General features: G+C 36.6%; 1 protein-coding gene across 3 annotated transcripts in view; it reads right to left on the reverse strand.

Annotated features, from left to right (window-relative positions):
• Positions 1 to 20,604, reverse strand: part of LOC146647809 (guanine nucleotide exchange factor VAV3-like) — a 49,507-nt gene that overhangs the window by 26,479 nt on the left and 2,424 nt on the right. For 2 of the 3 annotated variants that reach the window (XM_085389307.1, XM_085389309.1), the window contains exons 2-14: positions 19,336 to 19,452; positions 11,213 to 11,271; positions 10,531 to 10,596; positions 9,882 to 9,999; positions 8,812 to 8,904; positions 8,379 to 8,447; positions 8,186 to 8,289; positions 7,722 to 7,821; positions 7,338 to 7,433; positions 3,694 to 3,762; positions 3,137 to 3,223; positions 1,826 to 1,911; positions 1,207 to 1,339 (exon numbers count right to left, since the gene is read on the reverse strand). In XM_085389307.1, the coding sequence (XP_085245433.1) occupies positions 1,207 to 1,339; positions 1,826 to 1,911; positions 3,137 to 3,223; positions 3,694 to 3,762; positions 7,338 to 7,433; positions 7,722 to 7,821; positions 8,186 to 8,289; positions 8,379 to 8,447; positions 8,812 to 8,904; positions 9,882 to 9,999; positions 10,531 to 10,596; positions 11,213 to 11,271; positions 19,336 to 19,452 (1,197 nt within the window). The remainder of the gene's footprint in view (positions 1 to 1,206; positions 1,340 to 1,825; positions 1,912 to 3,136; positions 3,224 to 3,693; positions 3,763 to 7,337; positions 7,434 to 7,721; positions 7,822 to 8,185; positions 8,290 to 8,378; positions 8,448 to 8,811; positions 8,905 to 9,881; positions 10,000 to 10,530; positions 10,597 to 11,212; positions 11,272 to 19,335; positions 19,453 to 20,604) is intronic. The other variant, XM_085389308.1, reaches the window with a different exon arrangement.

Raw genomic sequence — 20,604 nt, forward strand, 5'->3', positions numbered from 1 at the left:
AAGTCCTAAATTTCAGAACATAACTTCTAGGCCAGAAACCAGCCAGCTATACCAGATCTTGACCACGTCTTCTGAATTTTAAACTGACAACTGTTTGCTTGTTGTCTTCAGAAGCATATTCAATTAATCAGCTATCCTCAAATGCATTTTTTTTTTCAACCACTAGCTACTAAATAGCTCCACAGCAGCACTTTCAGTTTAAGTGCCTTGCCCATGGGTCCATTAAGGGACTTTTTAAATCATTTCCCAAACCTCTTGGCTTTTTCAAGTCTAATCTGCTTCAGCTGATTGTATCATATTTAATAACAGGAAAAGTGGTTGGGCTTTACCTGTCTGTGACTGGCTCTGAAAAGTCCTAAGAGTTTCTGAGTGTTAAATCATTGATAACCGTGAGGGTGCTCGGTGGTCACAGCGCTCAATGAAATCTACCAAAAAATGGGCTGTAGCTTTAAATGGCCTCGGAGGATTGCGCACATCCTTCACCTGATATTAATATCGCTGTCTTGTGTGTTCATGGGGGTAGGTACAGAGTATCTCTTTCTCTGACTATTAGCTTTTGGGTGCAAGTCTTGCGACAAAGAAATTCTTACACATGTGTCTGTGTCATTTTGTGCAGCATTAAATAAAGGTCGTATGTGATTGATGGAGCTTTAGGTTGAAAGCGGGATAAAAATGACGGGTAGAAATGTATCCGACCGTGTTAAGAATCATTAAGGGGTTTATGTCACTGCATGTTTCAGACGAGATTTTTAATTCAGAAATATTGAATAATCCTATCTAAAATATACCAATCACTGTCAAACGGAAAATAGACAATAGAGTAAATGAGGATGATAATAGAGTCTCTTTGAGAAAAACCACAGAGCCATTTCATTCTGGCAAGCTGTCACTTTCACATTAGCAATCAGCAGCAGAGTGAGAAGACACCATCTGTGGGCATACATCAACAAGACATCAACAAGTCCACTCCACTACAATACGGCCTGCAAATGTTCCCACAAGCCGAAAGATAGCATCGTGTGTAAACTGTATGCACCTTACGGGCTTCTACATCCGTGTTTGCCAAAAAACAAATAAACGCTACAGCCAAACTGAATGACAACATTCCTTAGTGTATTCATTAGCGTAATTTACAGACAGATAAAGATCCATTTCACAATAAAAGATGACACAATAAAAATACTAATATAGTACACCGTGTCTGACCTTTTTACCCTCTCTGTCAGGCGTGGGGTTGTTTGTGATCTTGAAGTAGTTGAGGTCGAGTATGTCTTTCATCTCATAGTTGTCTCCTCTTCGCTTGCAAACAATGACGGCCACATCAAATAAAAAGATGTGCCTATGAAATAAGAAGACAGAGTGTTACATTGCTTCATTATTAACATGAGTATATATGTCACGTACAGTTGTTGCAAAGTAGGTTTGTTTTTATTGTTGTTACTTTCTTGCCTTAGAGGTTAAGAAAGCTGACACCAGTATTTGGCTTAACTCTGAAGGTAAATATATCAGATACCACAGTTTTAGTCTGACGTTTTCTTGGATGCCTGAAAGTGTTTGTATCCCACAACCTTTGTTGTAGGGTAGGGTTCTTTTTTGTTGCCAACAAAACAAGAACCCTATGACCCCAAGTCAGTAAACTCAATATTGCTGATTCTTTCTTTCTTTTTTTTATTTACAAAAATGAAACCAACTTATTTTCACTCCAAATTCCACATTTTTCTGAAAATTTGAAAACCATTTCATTAAAATTAATTTAACATGCATGTGTTTCCTGTCTGCAATCCTAATTTTCCTTCCCAAACAATGAACTTGGAGGTACAACAACCTGTCCTGTTTCTTCTTGTCAACACTGGAGACTATGCGCACCTCTCCATCTCCCTTTGGCCGGCCGTAGGTGACTAGCGGCGTGTTCTGCAAACAAAACACAAAGGAGGTAAAAACGCTAGACTATACACTTTGGAGATCAAGCAACTCTTAAAATGTCAAGGTTCATCTTTCTCAAGGCTTGAAAAACATACAAGGATCATATCTGATTAATTCAACATTTTGATGCAGAACTGGGACCTACCAACTGGAATCCAAGCGAAAGTTGAATTTAAAGAGTTAAAAAGAAGAGAAAAATAAATGAAGATAGTTTGAGAAAGCAAAAGGTTTTAATCACACCTAACAGCTACTTCAGGAATGCAATATATATTCATAAAAGTACCTAAAAGTATACTAATATGAATCAAATCCCCATAAAATATTAACTTCTGCAAATAAATTTTCACATAATATTCACAATAAGACATCAGGTAGGTTTTTGGACATTCAATTGATTAGATCAGTTGATTCCTGCCACCTGATTCACTGATTAAAGTTCATTCATGTGCAATCAGGTCAAGACAAGGATGAGGGTCTTTGTAATCTGACAAGCTCTCTTGTCTCTGCTGCTGGGTTTCACGACTCTCTGTAACCTCCCTGTTTTTTCTTTGACCAGCTTCTCTCAACTACTGAAACCTTCAGAAATGTAAAAACATAATTTACATTTTAATGTCAGCGGTAATGCTGAACAATAATATAAATATATTTCAGTGGATGCAGCTAAATTGCATTAATTATCCATAATTATGCAGATTACTTTTAAATCATTCTTATCTAAAATGTTTTATTATCCCATCAGACATTTATTATGATTCTGTTTTTAATCACAGTTGAAAAATCTACAAAAAAAAAAGAAAAGTTCTTCACATCTCGCACCTAAGAAGAATGACTGAAATATTTAGTAAGCTATTACCCAATACATTTTCTGTGGATAGTCATCACTGCAGCTCTAAATGGTATTATCTTTCTCTAAATCTCTGATATGGTTTAAGGCGGGATTTTTAAGACCTCAAAGATACATAAAATACACTTTTTACCTCTATTATTAGCCGTATATAGTGGCATCTTTTATCATTGTGCATGTTTGAGCTGAATTCTGTTTCGTGGTGGATTCCCTTAGACTACATTAAATTTAGACAAAGACTGGACTTTTTAAGCACTTGCGAAAACTGAATGTCTTCTAAAAGAAAAAACATGTTGCAGTGATATTTTACACTCTTATGTGGTCAATCCTAACAGCTGCTGCTAATTGTTGAAAAAATCTTTATTTTACCAGGTTTTCAATAGACCTCTGGTACTGGTCGATCTCCCTTAGAGTCTCATTATCTCTCTTCACCTCGTTGACGTACTGAGCCAGGTCCTGACAATACAGACCCACACAGACACAAAAACACACATATTATGCTTTGTAAGTTCAGTCTGAAGGAATTTAAACATGTAAAACAAATCGTTTTGTAAAGATAGTATCATGTCTTTTGTGCTACATTTTGGGGGAAATCGCCCATTTAAAATATCTGCATGTTTCAGTGCTGAGAATTAGATGGGGAGACAAAGTGAATGACAATATTCTCCACACCTTTACTTTAAATGGATAAATGCGTGTTTGTATTGTAGTTTCTTTTTCTTGTTTGTTTCTTCAGTCAGAAAAGCCATCATGTCATGTTGTGTGTGTGTGTGTGTGTGTTTGAGTTTGCTTCCTATTTTTATTTAATAGGTATTGATAGCTGAATGGCACAGACCGTTTGGAATAATCTGCTGAATCAGCCTGCTTTTGCTAACAGTCTAAAATCACTATGATTACGTACCATTTACCATAAGCACTGCACTTACTTTCATGGCATCAAGAGCGATCTTCAGGTTGCTCTTGTCAGCAGCATCCTGAGTGTGTTTGACTAGCTCCTGTTAGAGAGGAAAAGAAAATAAGTGGCAGACTACATCCACTAACAGAACTACAATTGCATAGGCAAGCACATTTAGCATCACTACATGGATTGATTTTATATTAAGGATCACTTTTAAATTGTATGAAAGACAAGATTCATCCTATACCAAATGGGTCCCTTCATATTCAGAGGACAGCTGTTAAAACATCAGGATAGCATCAGGTAATTAGATAATTATACTCTGAAATCAAAATTAAATGAATGAAGAAAGAAAGGGAGGGTTTCTTTCTTCTGCTTTGTTTCATTTTCAGAGTATATGAAAAAAAAAGCTTCTCGGCAAAGGCTGGTTATGGGATTTATCAAAGTATAAATATCATTTGAAGCAAATGAAGTAAGTTTAATTCTCGTCCATGATCTTTCAGAATGAACAATTAGAAATACAATACTGTGCAAATGTCTTGAGTCGTTCCTCATTACTTTATATTTTACATGGAAAGTGGGATAGTGCAGTGATTCGCTGAAATGTGCAAATATTCATGGAAAGTATACAAAGCAAAACAGTTCTAATGAACATGAAATTTTATATTTGGTAAGATCAACTTTATTTTTCAACACAGCCTAAAATCTTGTGGGCAAGCTTCGGCTGCTGCTGCCTTTTGTTCCATTGTATATGAAGTTGAGTCCACACTGCTTCACTAATGTTGAGGTTTGGGCTCTGAGGAAGCCTATAACTGACAATGTTTGTGTGTTTTCGAATCCAGGTATGCTTTTACTGCATTGGTAGTGTGTTTGGGATCATTTTTATGCTGTTGCAGTTGCTTTTCAAATGGTATTGCATCTCTCAGGTGTTGTGTCAGGTCTTTGTTGACTGTCAGATACTTTTCAACGACTAAAAATACTTTTTATGCCTAAACCTTGGCATTTTGGGGAAATTCGGGAAGAAATTATGTGGTCTAAGGCGTTTGGAAAGAAAAGCGTCTAGACTTCCAAGAAGCTTCTTCAGTTCTAAGGTCAAATTTTGGAGAGTCCCAGACTTAAGCCCTGTGGGAGTGTTCCCCCAAGAGGGACAATGGACCCCTAGTGATCCTCTAACCTAATCACACGAACCAAGGTGTGAAAACAGGTGTAGGTCACAATCAGCCAAGGTTTCGGGTGAACTCATTGTGAAACCTAGCCCCATGCTATCATGTGATTTCCTGAGGTCAGAAGGCCCAGGATGTGAGTGGGTGTTAAGGTGTCTGGGATCCTACACAGACAAGAAATCGCGTGCTTCTGCAACAAGCTGCAAGTAACAAAGTGCCTAAATACACTGTTTAAAATAGGTTCTTTGCTAAGTTGCCTGTTATGTGTAGACACAACATTGACTCATCTGATGAGTTGGCCAAGAAAAATAAATAAATAAATTTTTAAAATGGTCAGGTACAAGGACTGGATGCAAAATGAGTGAAAAAGCAGCCAATGTCCAAAGATAAATGAGGAAGGAAAATATAAAGACTTGAGGAGTGGCTCAAGACTTTTGCACACTATCTAAATATCAGTAATGTAAAGATAAAGATAATTAATTCCATAATATATTCATAAAATCCATTATATAGGTAAATTTGAAAGTGTACATCCATCCATTCATTCGCTTCCACTTGTCCTCTTTCAGTGTCGCGGGGGAGGGGGAGCCTATCCCAGCTGTCTTAGGGCGAGAGGCAGGGTACACCCTGGACAGGTCACAAGTCTGTCACAGGTCGCAAGTCTAGCACATAGACACAGACAACTCTTCGCACTCACTCATAAAACAGTTTTAAATTTTAAAGTTCTTCTGTTCTTCAAGCTTGAAGTATAAAGATGAATACACGCATGGTTTTTCTCTTCCTAGATGCAATAAACAAAACTCATATGAATACACGGCACTGCTGACATTCAAATACTATTGAATGTCAGCAGTTAAAGTGCAGGAAGAAAAAGATGTCACACACACACACACACACACACACACACACACACACACACACACACACACACACACACACACAGAAACATCTATTTCTTTAATCACATGGATTAAACAACTGTTAAGCAATAAAGAAAACATGCAACAATTCTAGACCACAGTGAATTGTTTCCACAGCAAATAAGACTACGTACTTGAACAGAAAACGTGTTTGCTAACATTGTGCTTCATTTTCTGCTGACATTTTATTTTTAATTCTAGACAGATGCTGCTAGTTAAAAATACATGCCGCCGATACTCTGTTTGCTGTGTGTGTTTGATGTTCGTGGCAGAAAAACTGCGTTAGCAAGATTTAATCATTATTACAGCATTATGTATATTATATGTGCTTAATATTAAAAGTGGTAGAATGACTTTCGGTGTGACTAGCTCTGTGGTAACGTTACACAATAAGAGATTGACTATTGTTCAAACTGGTGTGTCTGCGCCGTGTATGGCACAATGCTCTTTCCTAACTGTGCTGTAACCTCTTTCACTTAATTTCCACCTCGCCACTTCTTTTCCCCTTTCATTCTTTTTTGTCCCTCCATCACACAGTTTCTCCTCAGGGGTGTCTGTGAACTCCCAGGATCAACACCATTCACCATGGAGGGCTTTACCTTCCACAACAATTTTTTTTAAAAGCTCTCTAGGCAAAGCCCTCATCTATCCTGCCAGCTGTAGTCTGACCTCGGATTCATACTGAGCTGGGGAGATGGTGTCATACAGTAAATCAGTATGCAGTGAAATCTGTGGGAATCTAACAAGCTTGAAGTCTGGAATCCAGTATGTGAATGAATACTTTATGTACAACCGTCCTGCAAAATGTGTAACAAATCTACATAAATTCTGAGAATGATTTAAAACAATCTTGGTTCAGTTAATTTTGGAGGAAAAAGGAGAATATATCAAAATGCACTAACATAATGAACTAAATAATAACCTAGACTTTTTTTGAGTGTGGATCTTCTGGGATATCAAAGGGAGAGAACAATGAATCAAATTTGTGGAGGATGTCGCCCTCAAGTGGTCACTGACATGCTACAAGGTAGTTGGAGCAACTAACATAAAGTTGACAAAAGCCCTTTTCGCTCTGAAGTGATTAAAACTTGCACCAAATGTAAAAAAAATTTTTTAGTATTAAATAAACATCAAACTTTTTATGGATTTTTCTAGGGCACACATAGAAAAACCAAACAACATCTGGAAATTCTGGATGTTCGTTCCTCCCATAGCAACAAGTAACCGTGCAAGCACCCCAGCAAGAAGCTTGGTTGCAACTGACAACTATTTTTATGACCAGTTGATGAATGCTTTAGTATTTAAAATATTTGCAAATGATGAGAAAATTGGAACAACCCTATTTTTTTCAATTTGACATTTTTGCTTTCTTTTCTGGGATCAATCAACTAATTTTTCGCTACACATAAACATAAATTATTCCACTGAAATTGCTCAGTATAAATGTAGATGTATATAAAGTGATAAGTGAGTCATAGATATTAAAATAATACCAAATACTTGTTAACCCAAAGAAAAAGTGACAAAGCCACAAAGACTTTTCTGTCACATGTTATTTTTATGCTACTGCGTGAGTCAAACATCTCTACCTGCAAAAGGAGATGATACTTTAGGACTCTCTGCATTGGGACAACCAGCAGGTCCCTCAGTGTAAACTTCCCATTGTTGGCCCTTTTGGAGCACTCCTGGAACAAAAATGTAGTAACTGAACAGTACGACCTAGAATGCATCAAATACATTCACTTTAAGTGTCCTGTTGATGTAACTCTGACTGGCAGTAAGAATGACAACATATATATTTTAAATTCTAGTATCATTGTTGTTAAAGCTGAAGCAAAGGAAGCGCATAATGCATTATCTAAAGACGTGTAAGTGTAGTGAAAACAGTATACACTAGAGGTCACTGAAAGCTTGATCTGTATATCGGTGGTCATTGCATGTTATAGACAGGCCCGCTTCTTCTAATGTCTCACCTCCAGCTTCAGACGGACATCCTCCTTCTCTTTGCAAATGAGGTCTAAAACGGCGATGGCAATTTCCACTCGACTGCAGTATATTCCATAAATGAGCAATCTATAAAAATTCAATGGAAATGAGGTCATGATGAGTGGTGACTAGCAGGAAGGGACATTGGGTGTGCACGGAGGGCCACACATGTTGTTAAGGATCATTTCTCAAACAGCTGTATATACTCTGAACCTTTCTGAAACACACCTGTACAAAGTTTAAGGACTTAAAATGTGTGGGCTTAAAGAATGATTTTTACACAACACTGACAGCTTTAATATAAATTTTGCAGATAGCAATCAATGAAAATTAAATTACTACAAAAATCAGCACTTCTGTAGTTGCATATTTCCACAAGCGAAAGTTCAACTCAAATAACTGAGACTTTTCTTTTTTGTTACATGCAACATGTTCATAATTCCTCACATACCTCTCTTTGTAGCTGATAAAAATCTGGTAGAGATTTAAGGCATTTTTGTTTAAGATGGAATCCTGCACTTCAGCCATCAGGCTCTTGTGAAGTCTAACCAAGTCCTGCATCAGAGAAAGAAGCCGTCAGTATCTGAACAGAAAAGTGTATCTTTCAATTGTGTGTGGCAAGAGTGAGAACTAGCGTGACTTACTGGAATGTTTACAAAAACTTTGTCTATTTCAGAAGTAGAGAAGAATTTCTTCAGTGGGTTCAGGAAATACTGGAGACAGAAGCATTGAAAACCTAAATGAAACTGAATTCAGCTCCTCTTCTTAGGCCATTTTACTTATTTACTGTACAGCTGGAAACTACAAACAGCGTGAAAGTGAATTTGTAAATAATTTATAACTCATACTGAAACCATTTACACACGTCACATAGGATGTTTGACAGCAAACAAATTAGGGAATTGGCAACTGGGGATTTCCCCAAAATTCCCCATAAAAACCCCAATATTGTGCTCCGTGTGTTGTATAAAATTATAACAATTACAGCATTTACTGTCACTGAGATTAGATTTAGCATTATGATGCAGTAAATCCATCACTTGTTAGTTCAAAAAAGGAAAAACAAGAGTTCAGTACCTTCTCAATTGACTCGAGGGTTTCCGTGTATTTCTCCTCTGTCTGTTTAATCTCTGTAAGGCAGCAGCTTCGGATATCAACCTCTGCTTGCTTCTAGAAAGACAGATATCTTAGAAACTGTTGCTTGAATGTTTAAAAGAAAAGAAAATCTTTTTGTTATTTCTATCTGCAGACAGGAAAGCAATGTTTTAACAGCCACCAAACAGAGAGTAAGGTGCAGCAGGTGGCAAGTGAATAGATGAAGAGAACAGAATTAGGTCCCTTCAAACCAAAATTTACTAAAATACTTTTAAAACTATCAAGAAATCGGAAGAATCTGCCTTTGATATGCTTTAAATTTTAGGATTAATTAGGAGGATTTTTCAATTTGCAAGTATAACCCATATAAAATGTTTCAATAGTTAGATTTATTCTATTCTTTATTCTAAGTAGTAGGATTTAAATAACAGACTAGTAAGGTATCTCACCTTATTTTATAATGTAATTTAGTCATTCATGTGTGTGTACATGTTTAGACATCTTTGTGAGGACAGAAAATTGTCATGCTTCTTTACTTGTGGGGCCCCACACTCACTTATGGGGACAAAATGCCCGTCCTCACGAGTTCGAAGGCATTTTTGAGGCTCAAAATGTGGTTTCAGTGTCAGGGTTACAATTAGGTTGTGGTTAGTACTTATGGTTAGCAGGTTAGTACTTTTTTTCACAGGACTTACAATCCCATGAAATTTTTCTACGTGACTCTATAGAGATTAGGGGCTGCAGAGGGACTACTATAACATATATGTCTCTTAACTCATTATATATTAGTATATGACTGGAACATTTTTTTACACTGTGGAAGTGTAAGTTATTTAAATTATGAGTCTTGCTCAGTAAAGATGTTGCAATGCTGAGTTTTAGAGGATTATCCTGCACCGGGTAAGAAGCTGCACTAAACTTTTAGTAATTAGGATTTTGTGGATTTTGTTTCCAACAACGCCCACCAACTATTCGACATGTGAGTTAAAGGTATTCAGTGTTTTGTGTGGTGTTTGAGGGGTGTGTGTGTGAGCGCTGACTAATTGTGGTACCAGTGGGGGAAGCTGCTCCGTTCTCATGAGGTCTTCATAGATCTCGCCACCAGCATAATCGTCTTCTAGGCCATAGACCGCTGCATACAAGTCATCTTCGTCCTCAGGAACATTCTCACTATGACATACACAAAAAAAATAATAAACACCACTGAAATCTGCTGATTATCAGTTAATTTTTGCATTCACAAGAGATGCAAGAAGTAACCTTTGTTACACCGGTTGAGTAACTCAGCATTAAATAACAATCACTGCGTTTAACATTCAGGAATTATGTATTTCCAAAAGGAATGATTCACAGAAATGAAAATTCTGGAGATTATTAAAAGCCTTATTTGCTACGAGCGTAATGCAAAAATTGCTCTATACACCTGTGATTACTCTTCTCTGTCGATCAATCACATTGTCAGCAGCACCCATCCAGATCCCTGATGTGGGTGTGCAAGCACTCAGCAAAAACATGTAGAATTACTCATTCATTTCCTCTGACAGTAACATCGAAACGGAGCCAAGCCAGTTAACAAAACATGTGGGTGTCCAGACCCCAGGAGAGCATGGATGATGAGCAGAGCTGGTTCTGCTACTGAGTGAAATAATCACGTTCTATCAACACTAGTAATGGGCCCACAGAGAGAAGCTTCATACATACTCAATCATGTCTTCCAGATTGTTGTAAATGTCCTCGTTTTGTAGGCTCTCGTCCGTTGGAAATGGCCTGGAAGTGACAGTAAAGTAGTATAAGCTTCAGTATTTAACAGAATAAATGCTCCAGTCGGGGGGAAAAGCACTGCTGAGTAACTTAGGACAAGAAAATAACTTTTGATAAATCAGCATGTATTTAGATATCAAGAGCAGTCTAATAGAAAAAGATGGAAACTTATAAAACCAAGCGTACTTTGTTCAAAAGAGGAAGACTTGCAATTGTTTAAAATATATTTTACACTAAAAAATGATTAATGATCACTTGTTAGAACTGCTGAACTGATCGTTGAGATCAACAGTATCTATTCTTAACTACTTTGCAGCCTGTGCTTCATTTCTGTTTTTGACATATTGATTTTGTATACTTACTCAACAATTATATCTTGTCTTTTAATTTAATACCACTGCTGTTTGCACAGTCAAGTATAAATAGAAACATTTTTAATCATTAACTAAAACAGCTGTTAAAGATGGAAATTAGACATAGCTATAAATGTGCCTGCAGTGTGGGTAAGGTGAGAAGGAGGAGGAGATAAGATATAAGTGAAAGGAAAGTTCACATGGTTAGATGACCTTTTTTTCCTAGAAATAACACTTAGAAGCAATTTACTGAAAACTTGATGACTTACTTGAATCCTGCTTGCTGAGCAACTGTCGTGTGAGAAAGCTTGGACAGAGTGTCCATAACCTGGAGAAACAAAATGTGAAATTACATTTGTTGGTTTGGTATAGAGAGACAGAAAGAGAGGACTGACTGAAGAGAGAGAGAGATATATATATACATGTTTAATAATGCAAATATATGACACTTATTGTGATTCCCAGTTTCAGAATTAAATCGGATTCACTGAGTTAAGCTTTCAATTTAAGCTTTAATTATCATATGAAAGTCAGATTTAAAGCTCTGATAGATTTCCTGCTTAATAACAATACCAGCTTGCAGGGTTAACAAGCCAAATCGAAACAAATATGGGTGCTTCACATAATTAATTACTTTTATCCAAATGTTCCAGCGTGGAAACAAGATGTATCAGGGTCTAATCGCAAGCAACACTGTGTACTTCAACCAAGACAGAGGAGCTGTCACAAAAACATACAATTAAATAACTAGCCTTCTTTTACTAAATTATGTATGGATGTGTTCCCATAGCAACATAAAGGGGCAAAATGTAGCTTTTAAGAAAACACTGAGCCCATGCATTTCTTATATAACAAATATTAAGGACGAATGGGCAGTTGCCGGGTTATTCTGTGAAGGAAGACTCACACACTAAGCTGAATGCACAACTTGAGGGGTTTGTCCCAAAGAAAAAAAAATTGCCACTGTTTGGAAACATTTTTGGCTTTAGTAAAGAAAACAAACAAAAGGAAGACAACAAAAAATGGTTTCTGCTATCGAAGGTAATTCCACCATTTATTTATTTATGAACAAAGCAGGACAGCAATACCACAAAGGTAATACTACTAACCTGTTACAACACTTGGAGCACAATTTTAATAGCTGATTATATTTATAGTACAAACCTAGTGAACTATGAGTTTAGGTTATGTCGCCCTGGAGCTTACTCAGTCAATGTCTTGGGTGTGTCATTAATCACAATCTTTAATGAAGGAGCATTTTTGATGAGTTTTCCACTTGCAATTAATACGCATACAAATCTATCCCATCCCTAAAATCTATCTTTTGACATGAACGCAGCAAAGACCAATGCACAAACAAAAAGAAAGAGGCCACATGGAATTGCACAATAGATCATGTTATGACCATGTGAACAAACCTCACTTGCCCACAAGTAAAAGTTTACACTAAAACCACCAGTAAATAGCTGTAAGCCAAACTCACTGACCACTTTTAATGATGTAATGGTGTGAAGCACTGAGCATCATTTAAACGCCACATCTGTCCATCGCTTTATGTGTTTCTTGAACGCGACAGTGAGTTGTCTGCACTCAAATAGCCTACAGTTACCAGCTCTCAGTGCAATAGCGCATCTTTGGGAACTGCGGTGAAACAGAAAATTCACATTATGGATGTGCAGCTGACAAACGTGCAGCAACTCTGTGATGCTATCACGCCAAGGCTTTCCAAAATTTATGACGAATGTTGAACATGTCATCAAGAATTAAGGCAGTTCTTAAGATAAAGTCAGACCCCACCACGTACTAGCAAGGCAGTCGTTAACGTATACGTGGCAGTTACAACAGTTTCCTTCACCAAAATAAAAGTTAGCTTCATTCAATTAGATTTTTTTATTTCAATTCACACAATTATGTCGGGAAACTTCATTAAAGGTCCCTGTTAGTCAATATTAAGAAAGAAAACCCAGAGTGAAAAAGCACTTGGTGAGAACAGGTGGAAAAAGCTGCCTTGTGATAGGAATCAGTAAAATTATCAACTATTAGACTCTTCTATATGGCTGAAAGGAGAACAAACCCGCAAAAGTTAAGAAACGGGTCCCTACTAGTTAAACACCACATGATAGTAGCAAATGTGTCAGCGCATGACACATGACAGATACACACGACACAGACGCAGCTGTTCCGAGCTGTCAGATTCACTGTTTCTTTGATTTTCATTTCTTTCTCAATTCCATCTTCTGTGGTTGTTAAATTATCTCACATCATAAAGTGAGAATTTTTTGTAACAGTTTACTCTCTAATAGCAGTCTCTGTGCACAGAAGCATTGCGCAAACTACAAGTTATTCTTTGCCTATATTTAAAAAATTTTGTATTTATTTATTTACTTTATGTGTTTTAATGTGTATCGTGAATAAAATTCAAATTATGAATGCAAAGAGGGAAAGGCCGACAGTGACAGGGAGATGAATTCTCTGGAAGGAACGTTAAACTCACACCATGTGTTACACTTTGTAATGTTCCATAAAATAGTCAAATGTGTGTCAAATTAGTACAAATGTTGTTACACTGACACCTCAAACAGTGCGTATCTGTAAGGGTGTGTGCAGAATTGCATTAAATCACTTTTGAGTTATGTGTTAACTACAGAAATACATGATCACCCTGCACATGACAAGGACATAAATACAGGTAATTCGCAGCTTTTCATCCTTAACATAAAAATGTAAACTCCTAATAATATTAATGCATGTGCAACATTGTTATCAGAAAAGTATTTGTCATATTTACTCAGAAAAAGGATTGGAAACATCACTTTAAAAAAATCACTTAAAACTGTGTAATTATATTTTTTTAAGAGGACCTGTAAAGATCAGTTCATGGACACTGATCATTATTTCTTTCCGCTGAGGTACTTGATCATTATGAGATGATTAATTTCTTAAACTTGCTGTAGTTAGTGTCAATATATAGTCTTGCCAAAGCTTACAGTGCTGTCAGAAGTCTCTACAAGTGAAACATTGCAATGTAATGCAATGTCTCAATTACGACAGAAAAGTAAAATAAATACCAGTTATCTCATTCACATCATAGTTTCTCTCTATGATAAATTATCCAGTGACAAAGCTGCAAAGTTCGCAAAGTTACATTTTTGGATTTGCAGCTAAGATAGTTATTTGGGTTAGATATAGCACCCTTTGAATCTTGAGTTTATCTCCCCTTCCTGTGTGAATAAGTCCTGTGGCTTTGGCTAAACCCAGGTGTGCTTATGACTTGAAAAGAGGCCTGTTTGTAAAGTGTACCCAGCTTTAAAAGTGCAACATTGTGATGTTTGCAGCACTGGAAATGTTTTGTTTGTTTGTTTGTTTCCCCTGCATCACTGTTTGCACTTAAAAAAATTAGATGCCATAGTGCAGCATAACGTTCCACAATGCAAACAATTATATTGATCTCTGTGAAATTTCTTCGAAAATCTAAGACCACTGATGTAAATGTAACCCTGCTCCTGCACACTTTGTCCACATCATAGCTGGTTTACTTCTAGTGATAGTGATAGCTACTGAATACAAGATTGAAAATCTAAAGAAACATATTAAAGCCAAACTGTTTTTAGATGGATTCAGTGTAACTTGCACAAGAAAGGAGAAAGCTCTCTTGTGAATACATGAAATGAACAATCTAACACTGGTTTAAATCACATTCATTTAGTGAAGTGTAAATCCTTCTAGGCTGTCTTTTTTAAAAAACAAGTTGTTCTCACACCTGACATGTCTGAAAGCCATTTGGCTGAAGCTACATGTGAGTTGAGAAGCAAAGCCACAAGCTAAGCTGAAGACCAACCGCCTTGGTTAGTGTGGCCTATTTATGATGTCTATCGTAAATCCCCGGAGCACTGTGAAAAAGACAGAGAGCTGTAGCATCGGATAAGAAATCAAATGTTCATGTTTGCCACTCTGCAGGTGCAATGCAGTCACTTCTCTGTGAAACTTGTTCTAATTTTAGCAAGTACAAATAAATTCATCACACATTCTGCCCTGTGTTGTTTTTGAGTCCCCGAAATAAAATAGACGGTCCATCAAACTTCTGTAAATGCTCTCTTGTTTATGCAACTGCACAAAAGTAAAAAGATTGAAACTTCATAAAGGAGAAGCAACTTAGCAGTGAGGTGATTATTTGCCTCCTTACACTGGGTTTCAGTCCATTTCAGGATCCATTTAAAAAGTCTATTTCTTGTTTTTAAGACTTTCGATGGATTAGCACCACCTTCTATTATAGATCTTTTGAAAATCCACATACCAGAGATCTATGAGCCAAATGCTCTTGATATCTTCCTAGATCCAGGCTTGAAAGCAGAAGTAACAGAGCCTTTTCAGCAGGGCCCTCTAATCTTTGGAACAACCTGTTTTCACATAAGATCTGCCCAGTTTGAAACTCTTAAATCATTTAAAAACTCCTTTACACACACGCACACACACACACACACACACACACACACACACACACACACACACACACACACACACACACACACACACACACACACACACACACACACACATATATATGGAGAGAGAGAGAGAGAGAGAGGGGGAGAGAGAGAGAATAAACTTTGACTTTACTTGACTAGTGCAGCTGACAATGATCATTTTTCATTATTATTAACACAGAAATAACGGCACTAAATATAAAGGTGAAACTTTACATGGTGTGATGGTACTAATGGACCATACAGTGATAATCTCTACATGACAGATTTTCAGTTTGGTTAAAGGAATAGATTGACATTTCAGGAAATACATATATTTGCAATAATCAAGGTTGGGCAAGAAGATTGATACCACTGTCTAGTTTGAATGCTAAATATTAGCTTGACCCAGAAATAGGAACAGGCAGTGTGACAGTGTAGCTCTATCCAAAGGAAAAGCATGTTAAAAGACATGTTAATTTCATCGTTTTGGCAATATATATATGAAATTCATATTTCTTTTGTTTTGTGAAATTCTGTGCTGAGACAGACACCGAAGTTTAAAATGATAATTTTCCTGGTAGCAGACGGAGATTCTGATATTTCTTTCTACTTCTTTCTTTTATTATTATTCTGTGCAGAATTAACGTGTTACTTAATTAATTAATTACTAATGGTCACTTTAATGGTCAATTTGTAAATATATTCAGTTGTTTAAATAATAATCAAGCTGTTCCCGTCTATCACACTGTACAAAATATACATTTTTTTTATTAGCTTCCCAAAACAAAATTAAAGTCCATCAACTTTCTGAGAATGCTCTGATATTTATTTAGCCACCCCAAGGATGATTCTACGAAGATACAGCCAGAAAGAGAATGTAGTGTCGTTAACACAAATTATAATCAGGAACACATTATTGTTGAGAGTTTTTTGAGGCTTTTGGTAATTGTCAGACTTTATGGGTTATGCAAATGTAACATTTCAGAAGGGGCTACTTTAGTTTTTACCAACACTAATGTGAGCTTTGCAGAGTTAAGCATCAAAGCACACATTTAAAACGGTATTTTCGCATTCTTCAGTGTGTGATGGTACCAACTGATCACACAGTGATAATCTGTGCATGAAGGTTGCATTTCGCAAGTTAAGGTAAGAAGACCGACAGCGCTCATATTTCTAAACGCTAAATATTAGCTTAGCGCAGAACAGTGAAACAGATCGCTTGATGTAACGTCCACCTACCTACACTTAATTAATTAAATTAATAAATGTTTTATTTGTTTTTTATTAAATGATGGGCAGATATGGACATTTAAGTTTAAAACAACAATTCCCCGACAAGAATTCCAGTTATCCATATGCTATCAGCGTATTTCTTTCATAACAAAAACCTGAATGGTTTAAATCGTTTTGTGTTTTTCACATTTTTATCACACAATTTTCAAAAAATTTGCAATTGCAAAATTGATGTTTTGCAACAGATAAACACTGAAAACTGATATCGCTGAATACGATCCTGTTCGCCGATATGCCGATACCACTCAACAACACTGACACTGGCCAGAAATGAGACTGTTAACACTTTATTTTCATTTCTACAAAGATTTGAATGTAAAATATATCTGTCAAAAAGCTCAAATAATAATGTTTAGAATGTATAATAATGTATAGATACAGCAGTTCTGGGGTAGGCAGGTAAGGAATACACCATGCATAAATACGTAACATGATAATTATTTATAGTGGTAGGGAATTTTACTGACGTCTTTCGATGTTTTTAGCTTAAGCCAAACTAACAGGTTGCTAATAATATGATTATATTTTATGTGCTGACATGTGTTATCAATGTTCTTATCTTACTCTCAGGAAGAAAGTGTGAAGTTATTTCCCAAAAAGAAAAACTGCATGAACTTCGCACAAAAATAATGTTGTTTTGTGAAAATATTAATAGTAGTTTATACTGAAGGAAGAAATAAACACAATTCTTGCCCCTCTGCTTTATCTCTCTAGCCTTCAGCCTTCTACGTGCAGTCAGTTTGACTCCCTGCAGTGAAGCCTGTAGTAACTCAGCTGAGAAATGTAGGTTACAGAGCTCTCATTAGATATTCAGTGGACTAATACTCAGTCCACAGGCAGAGCTGGCACAACTCGACCCCAAGTGGATTACACTGGTTGAGATTTGAGATGTTCCTTTTTTGGATTTTTCTGTAAAAAAAAGAAGAGATTGAGCATTTCTTCTTTAGACATACAGCCCTTCATGGAGCCAATCCAACCCAACTGCTTAACCTACAGTCACCCGTATTTCTAACTGCCAATAAAAAAAAGCAATGATCTGGTGCAATCTTTATCCTCCAGAGGCTTGTTTGTTTGATGGACAACCCTTGAACATGGCTGAGATTATGCAGCCCGGCTTGGATGTAGTGTACATATTTGCAAGCCCTACCTCCCCTGTGGGATTATCAGCAGCCAGATTAACTAGAAGCTTCTTTAGAGCACAAAACACTGAACTGAAAGAAAAGAGAGCCTGAATGAGAAATTACACACACAGCTTGGTATGCACTCTCATAGTTCACGTATAACCACTTCCATTCTACAGAGGGAGGTGAATTCACTATTGCAATCATATATAGTATGCCTAAGTTATGATGTATATAAGATATATGGTATTACTTTACCAAACTAAACTTATGAGATACCGTATACATTATTTAGACACGATAAGCATTCAGGCAAAACAACTAAATGTAAAAGAAATGTAAAAAGAGACAAACAAGCCTATTTAAGCTTCAATAGACTGGCGAACTGGCCCAGGTCTGCCCTGCCTCTTGCCCCATGTCATGTCAAATAGGCTCCGGCCTTTCTGGAACAGTGAAATGGATAATGAGTTAAGAAAACGCATGGATGGATAGCACAATCTTATGTACTTCAGAGGTAAAAAAAAAAAAACTCAGATAAAATACATTCAGCATAGATTAATACATATGCTCCAATAGTTTTATTTAAAAAAAAACAACTATAATTTTCTTCAAGCCTCTCAGTGCTTAGACAACTCATAATGCCCCCAGGTAAAATGGTGTACTTAAATAGGGAAATGTGGGAGTAAGGCTCCTCAGAGTAAGTGTGCTTTCCGTGGCGAAGTTAAATTAGGCTCCTGTGCTTTAAGCGACAGTCCGCTGAGTGGCTGCACAGAGCGCACTACAAACCCACTGACCTGGTAACGCTGTGTACACACACTGAAAACAGGTCCCACAATAACACAGCAATAAAAAGAAGTCAGAGAAGAAGAAGAAGAAGAAGCACACGTACACTATGCTTCCATCATACCTCAGACTTGTATTTTAAAGAGTTGGCAGGATTTATAGATCAATTAGGACAGAAAAACAGAGCAGGTGTGGCATCACTTACACCAAAAGTCAGCTACGAAGACAATAATGCAGTGAAACATCACAAGCGTATTGCTTGTTTTGAAAACGTTATCATCTGTTCAAGCTGTTTTGTAAAACACTGGAAAAATTATTTTGTCAATTAATTGTTCTTTGACTCTTTCTTTAAAAAAAGAGATCCGTTACAGAAAATTCTCTTTTTAGACTTTTTACATAATGATTTTCTTTTTTTAGATGGATAATGTCTAAGTTTGGACAAAATCTATCATAACACTTACTCTGAACTATTACTTATGTCTAATATCTGAGCAATGGAGAAAAACTGTAAACTGGTTAACTGAGACAGACAATCTGCACAGTTATTATTACCAGTTCAAATGTAATAGTGCTGTGACATGTAATGTATTCACTCAAACTAATTTACAGACTTTTATAAATGATTCTAATAACTGTATGAAAGGCGAGAAGAATGTCATGATACATGAAATTACTGGGCTGTTTCATAGTGCAATGTTAGAAAATCATAATGACAGAAATGGGTGCTACCTTTCCAAAGTCTCGGACATCGAAGAGATCAAAGGCTTCAAATAAGTCACTCTTCTTCATCCCAAACACATCACAGCAAGAGGCCAGAAATGTCCGGATGTTTTTCAAGCACAGGAACTGCAAAGGGCAGAAACAGACTGTTATATAACATAAAAAGTTGTATGTAGATAGATTTCATTTTACATTGTTTACATTTTTTGTAACTAGTTTTTGTTTAAATACATATGTGAAAACATAAAAAGTTGTTTTTAAGGTTATCTCAACCCGAACTCAGTACAAATTACAGGTTTCAAGAGGGTTTTATCTCCACAAGATTTTTAACACTCATCATAGCGAAAAACTAACACCAAAGTACAGTAATCTGACTTTTTTTAAAATAAACAATTTTACTTGGAATTATTTTGAAGAAATGGATCTTATGTTCCGAAACTGCTGACAGCACTGTTTGCGTTTTTTCCTAGAATAACAGTCGTGCTGTTTCTGAAAATACCTGTCGCTGTTGAATTAGTTACGTGGGATCTCATTTAATCTAGAGCTAGCAGACAAAAATTAAGTCAAATAAAAACTAAACTACCAACATGAGTAGATACCACAGTAACATTAAAAGTGTACTTTCCGTTGTTTGGAAAATAAAAACAAAGTCTTTAACCTCCTTTGTAATGTAAATCAAGTTTAATTTACAGCATAATTTAAAGCACCAAGAATTTAAAGTCCCTTTTCTAAACATAAAAGTAAACTACAGCCCCTACAAACTGAAAATGAAAAATGAAAGTTTTATACTGTGAAATGAAACCGCCAACTATGTTCTCTGTTGGTGTCACTTCCTATTAGGATCTTTGTGTTAGTGGGAAGACAGCAGCCAACAGGAACATTGGACATAAAGTTATGGTTTAGAATTCAAGATACTCGTCTTTGTCTAGTTTGAGCCACTTCAGTTAAAAAGAAAACGTATACAGCACTGTTAGATCGCCTCAGTTCATTTTTCCTGTCAAACACATTGCTGAGAAATGGCTGATTTAGAAACTGAATATTTAATAACTTAAGCAGTAAGTAAGGGAATTCTTGAGAACAGATAGGCTTCTTTTTATCACATCAGCTCATCATGGAGACGCCTGTAATCACTCCGCCGCCCCCAGGGGCCCTGTTTGTCTACGGAGGAAGTGCAAGAACATGATGGCTTTGCACCACCAACAGCCTCATGCTTTTGAACACAGTCACAGCCCTGGTGCACATTCTTTTATTCACATTTAGAGTAACACCCAGAATCTC

The sequence above is a fragment of the Rhamphochromis longiceps genome, linkage group LG18, assembly GCF_057381845.1.
Source record: "Rhamphochromis longiceps isolate RC_006_pf linkage group LG18, R_longiceps_female_GT1.1, whole genome shotgun sequence".
Classification (NCBI taxonomy): Eukaryota; Metazoa; Chordata; class Actinopteri; order Cichliformes; family Cichlidae; genus Rhamphochromis; species Rhamphochromis longiceps.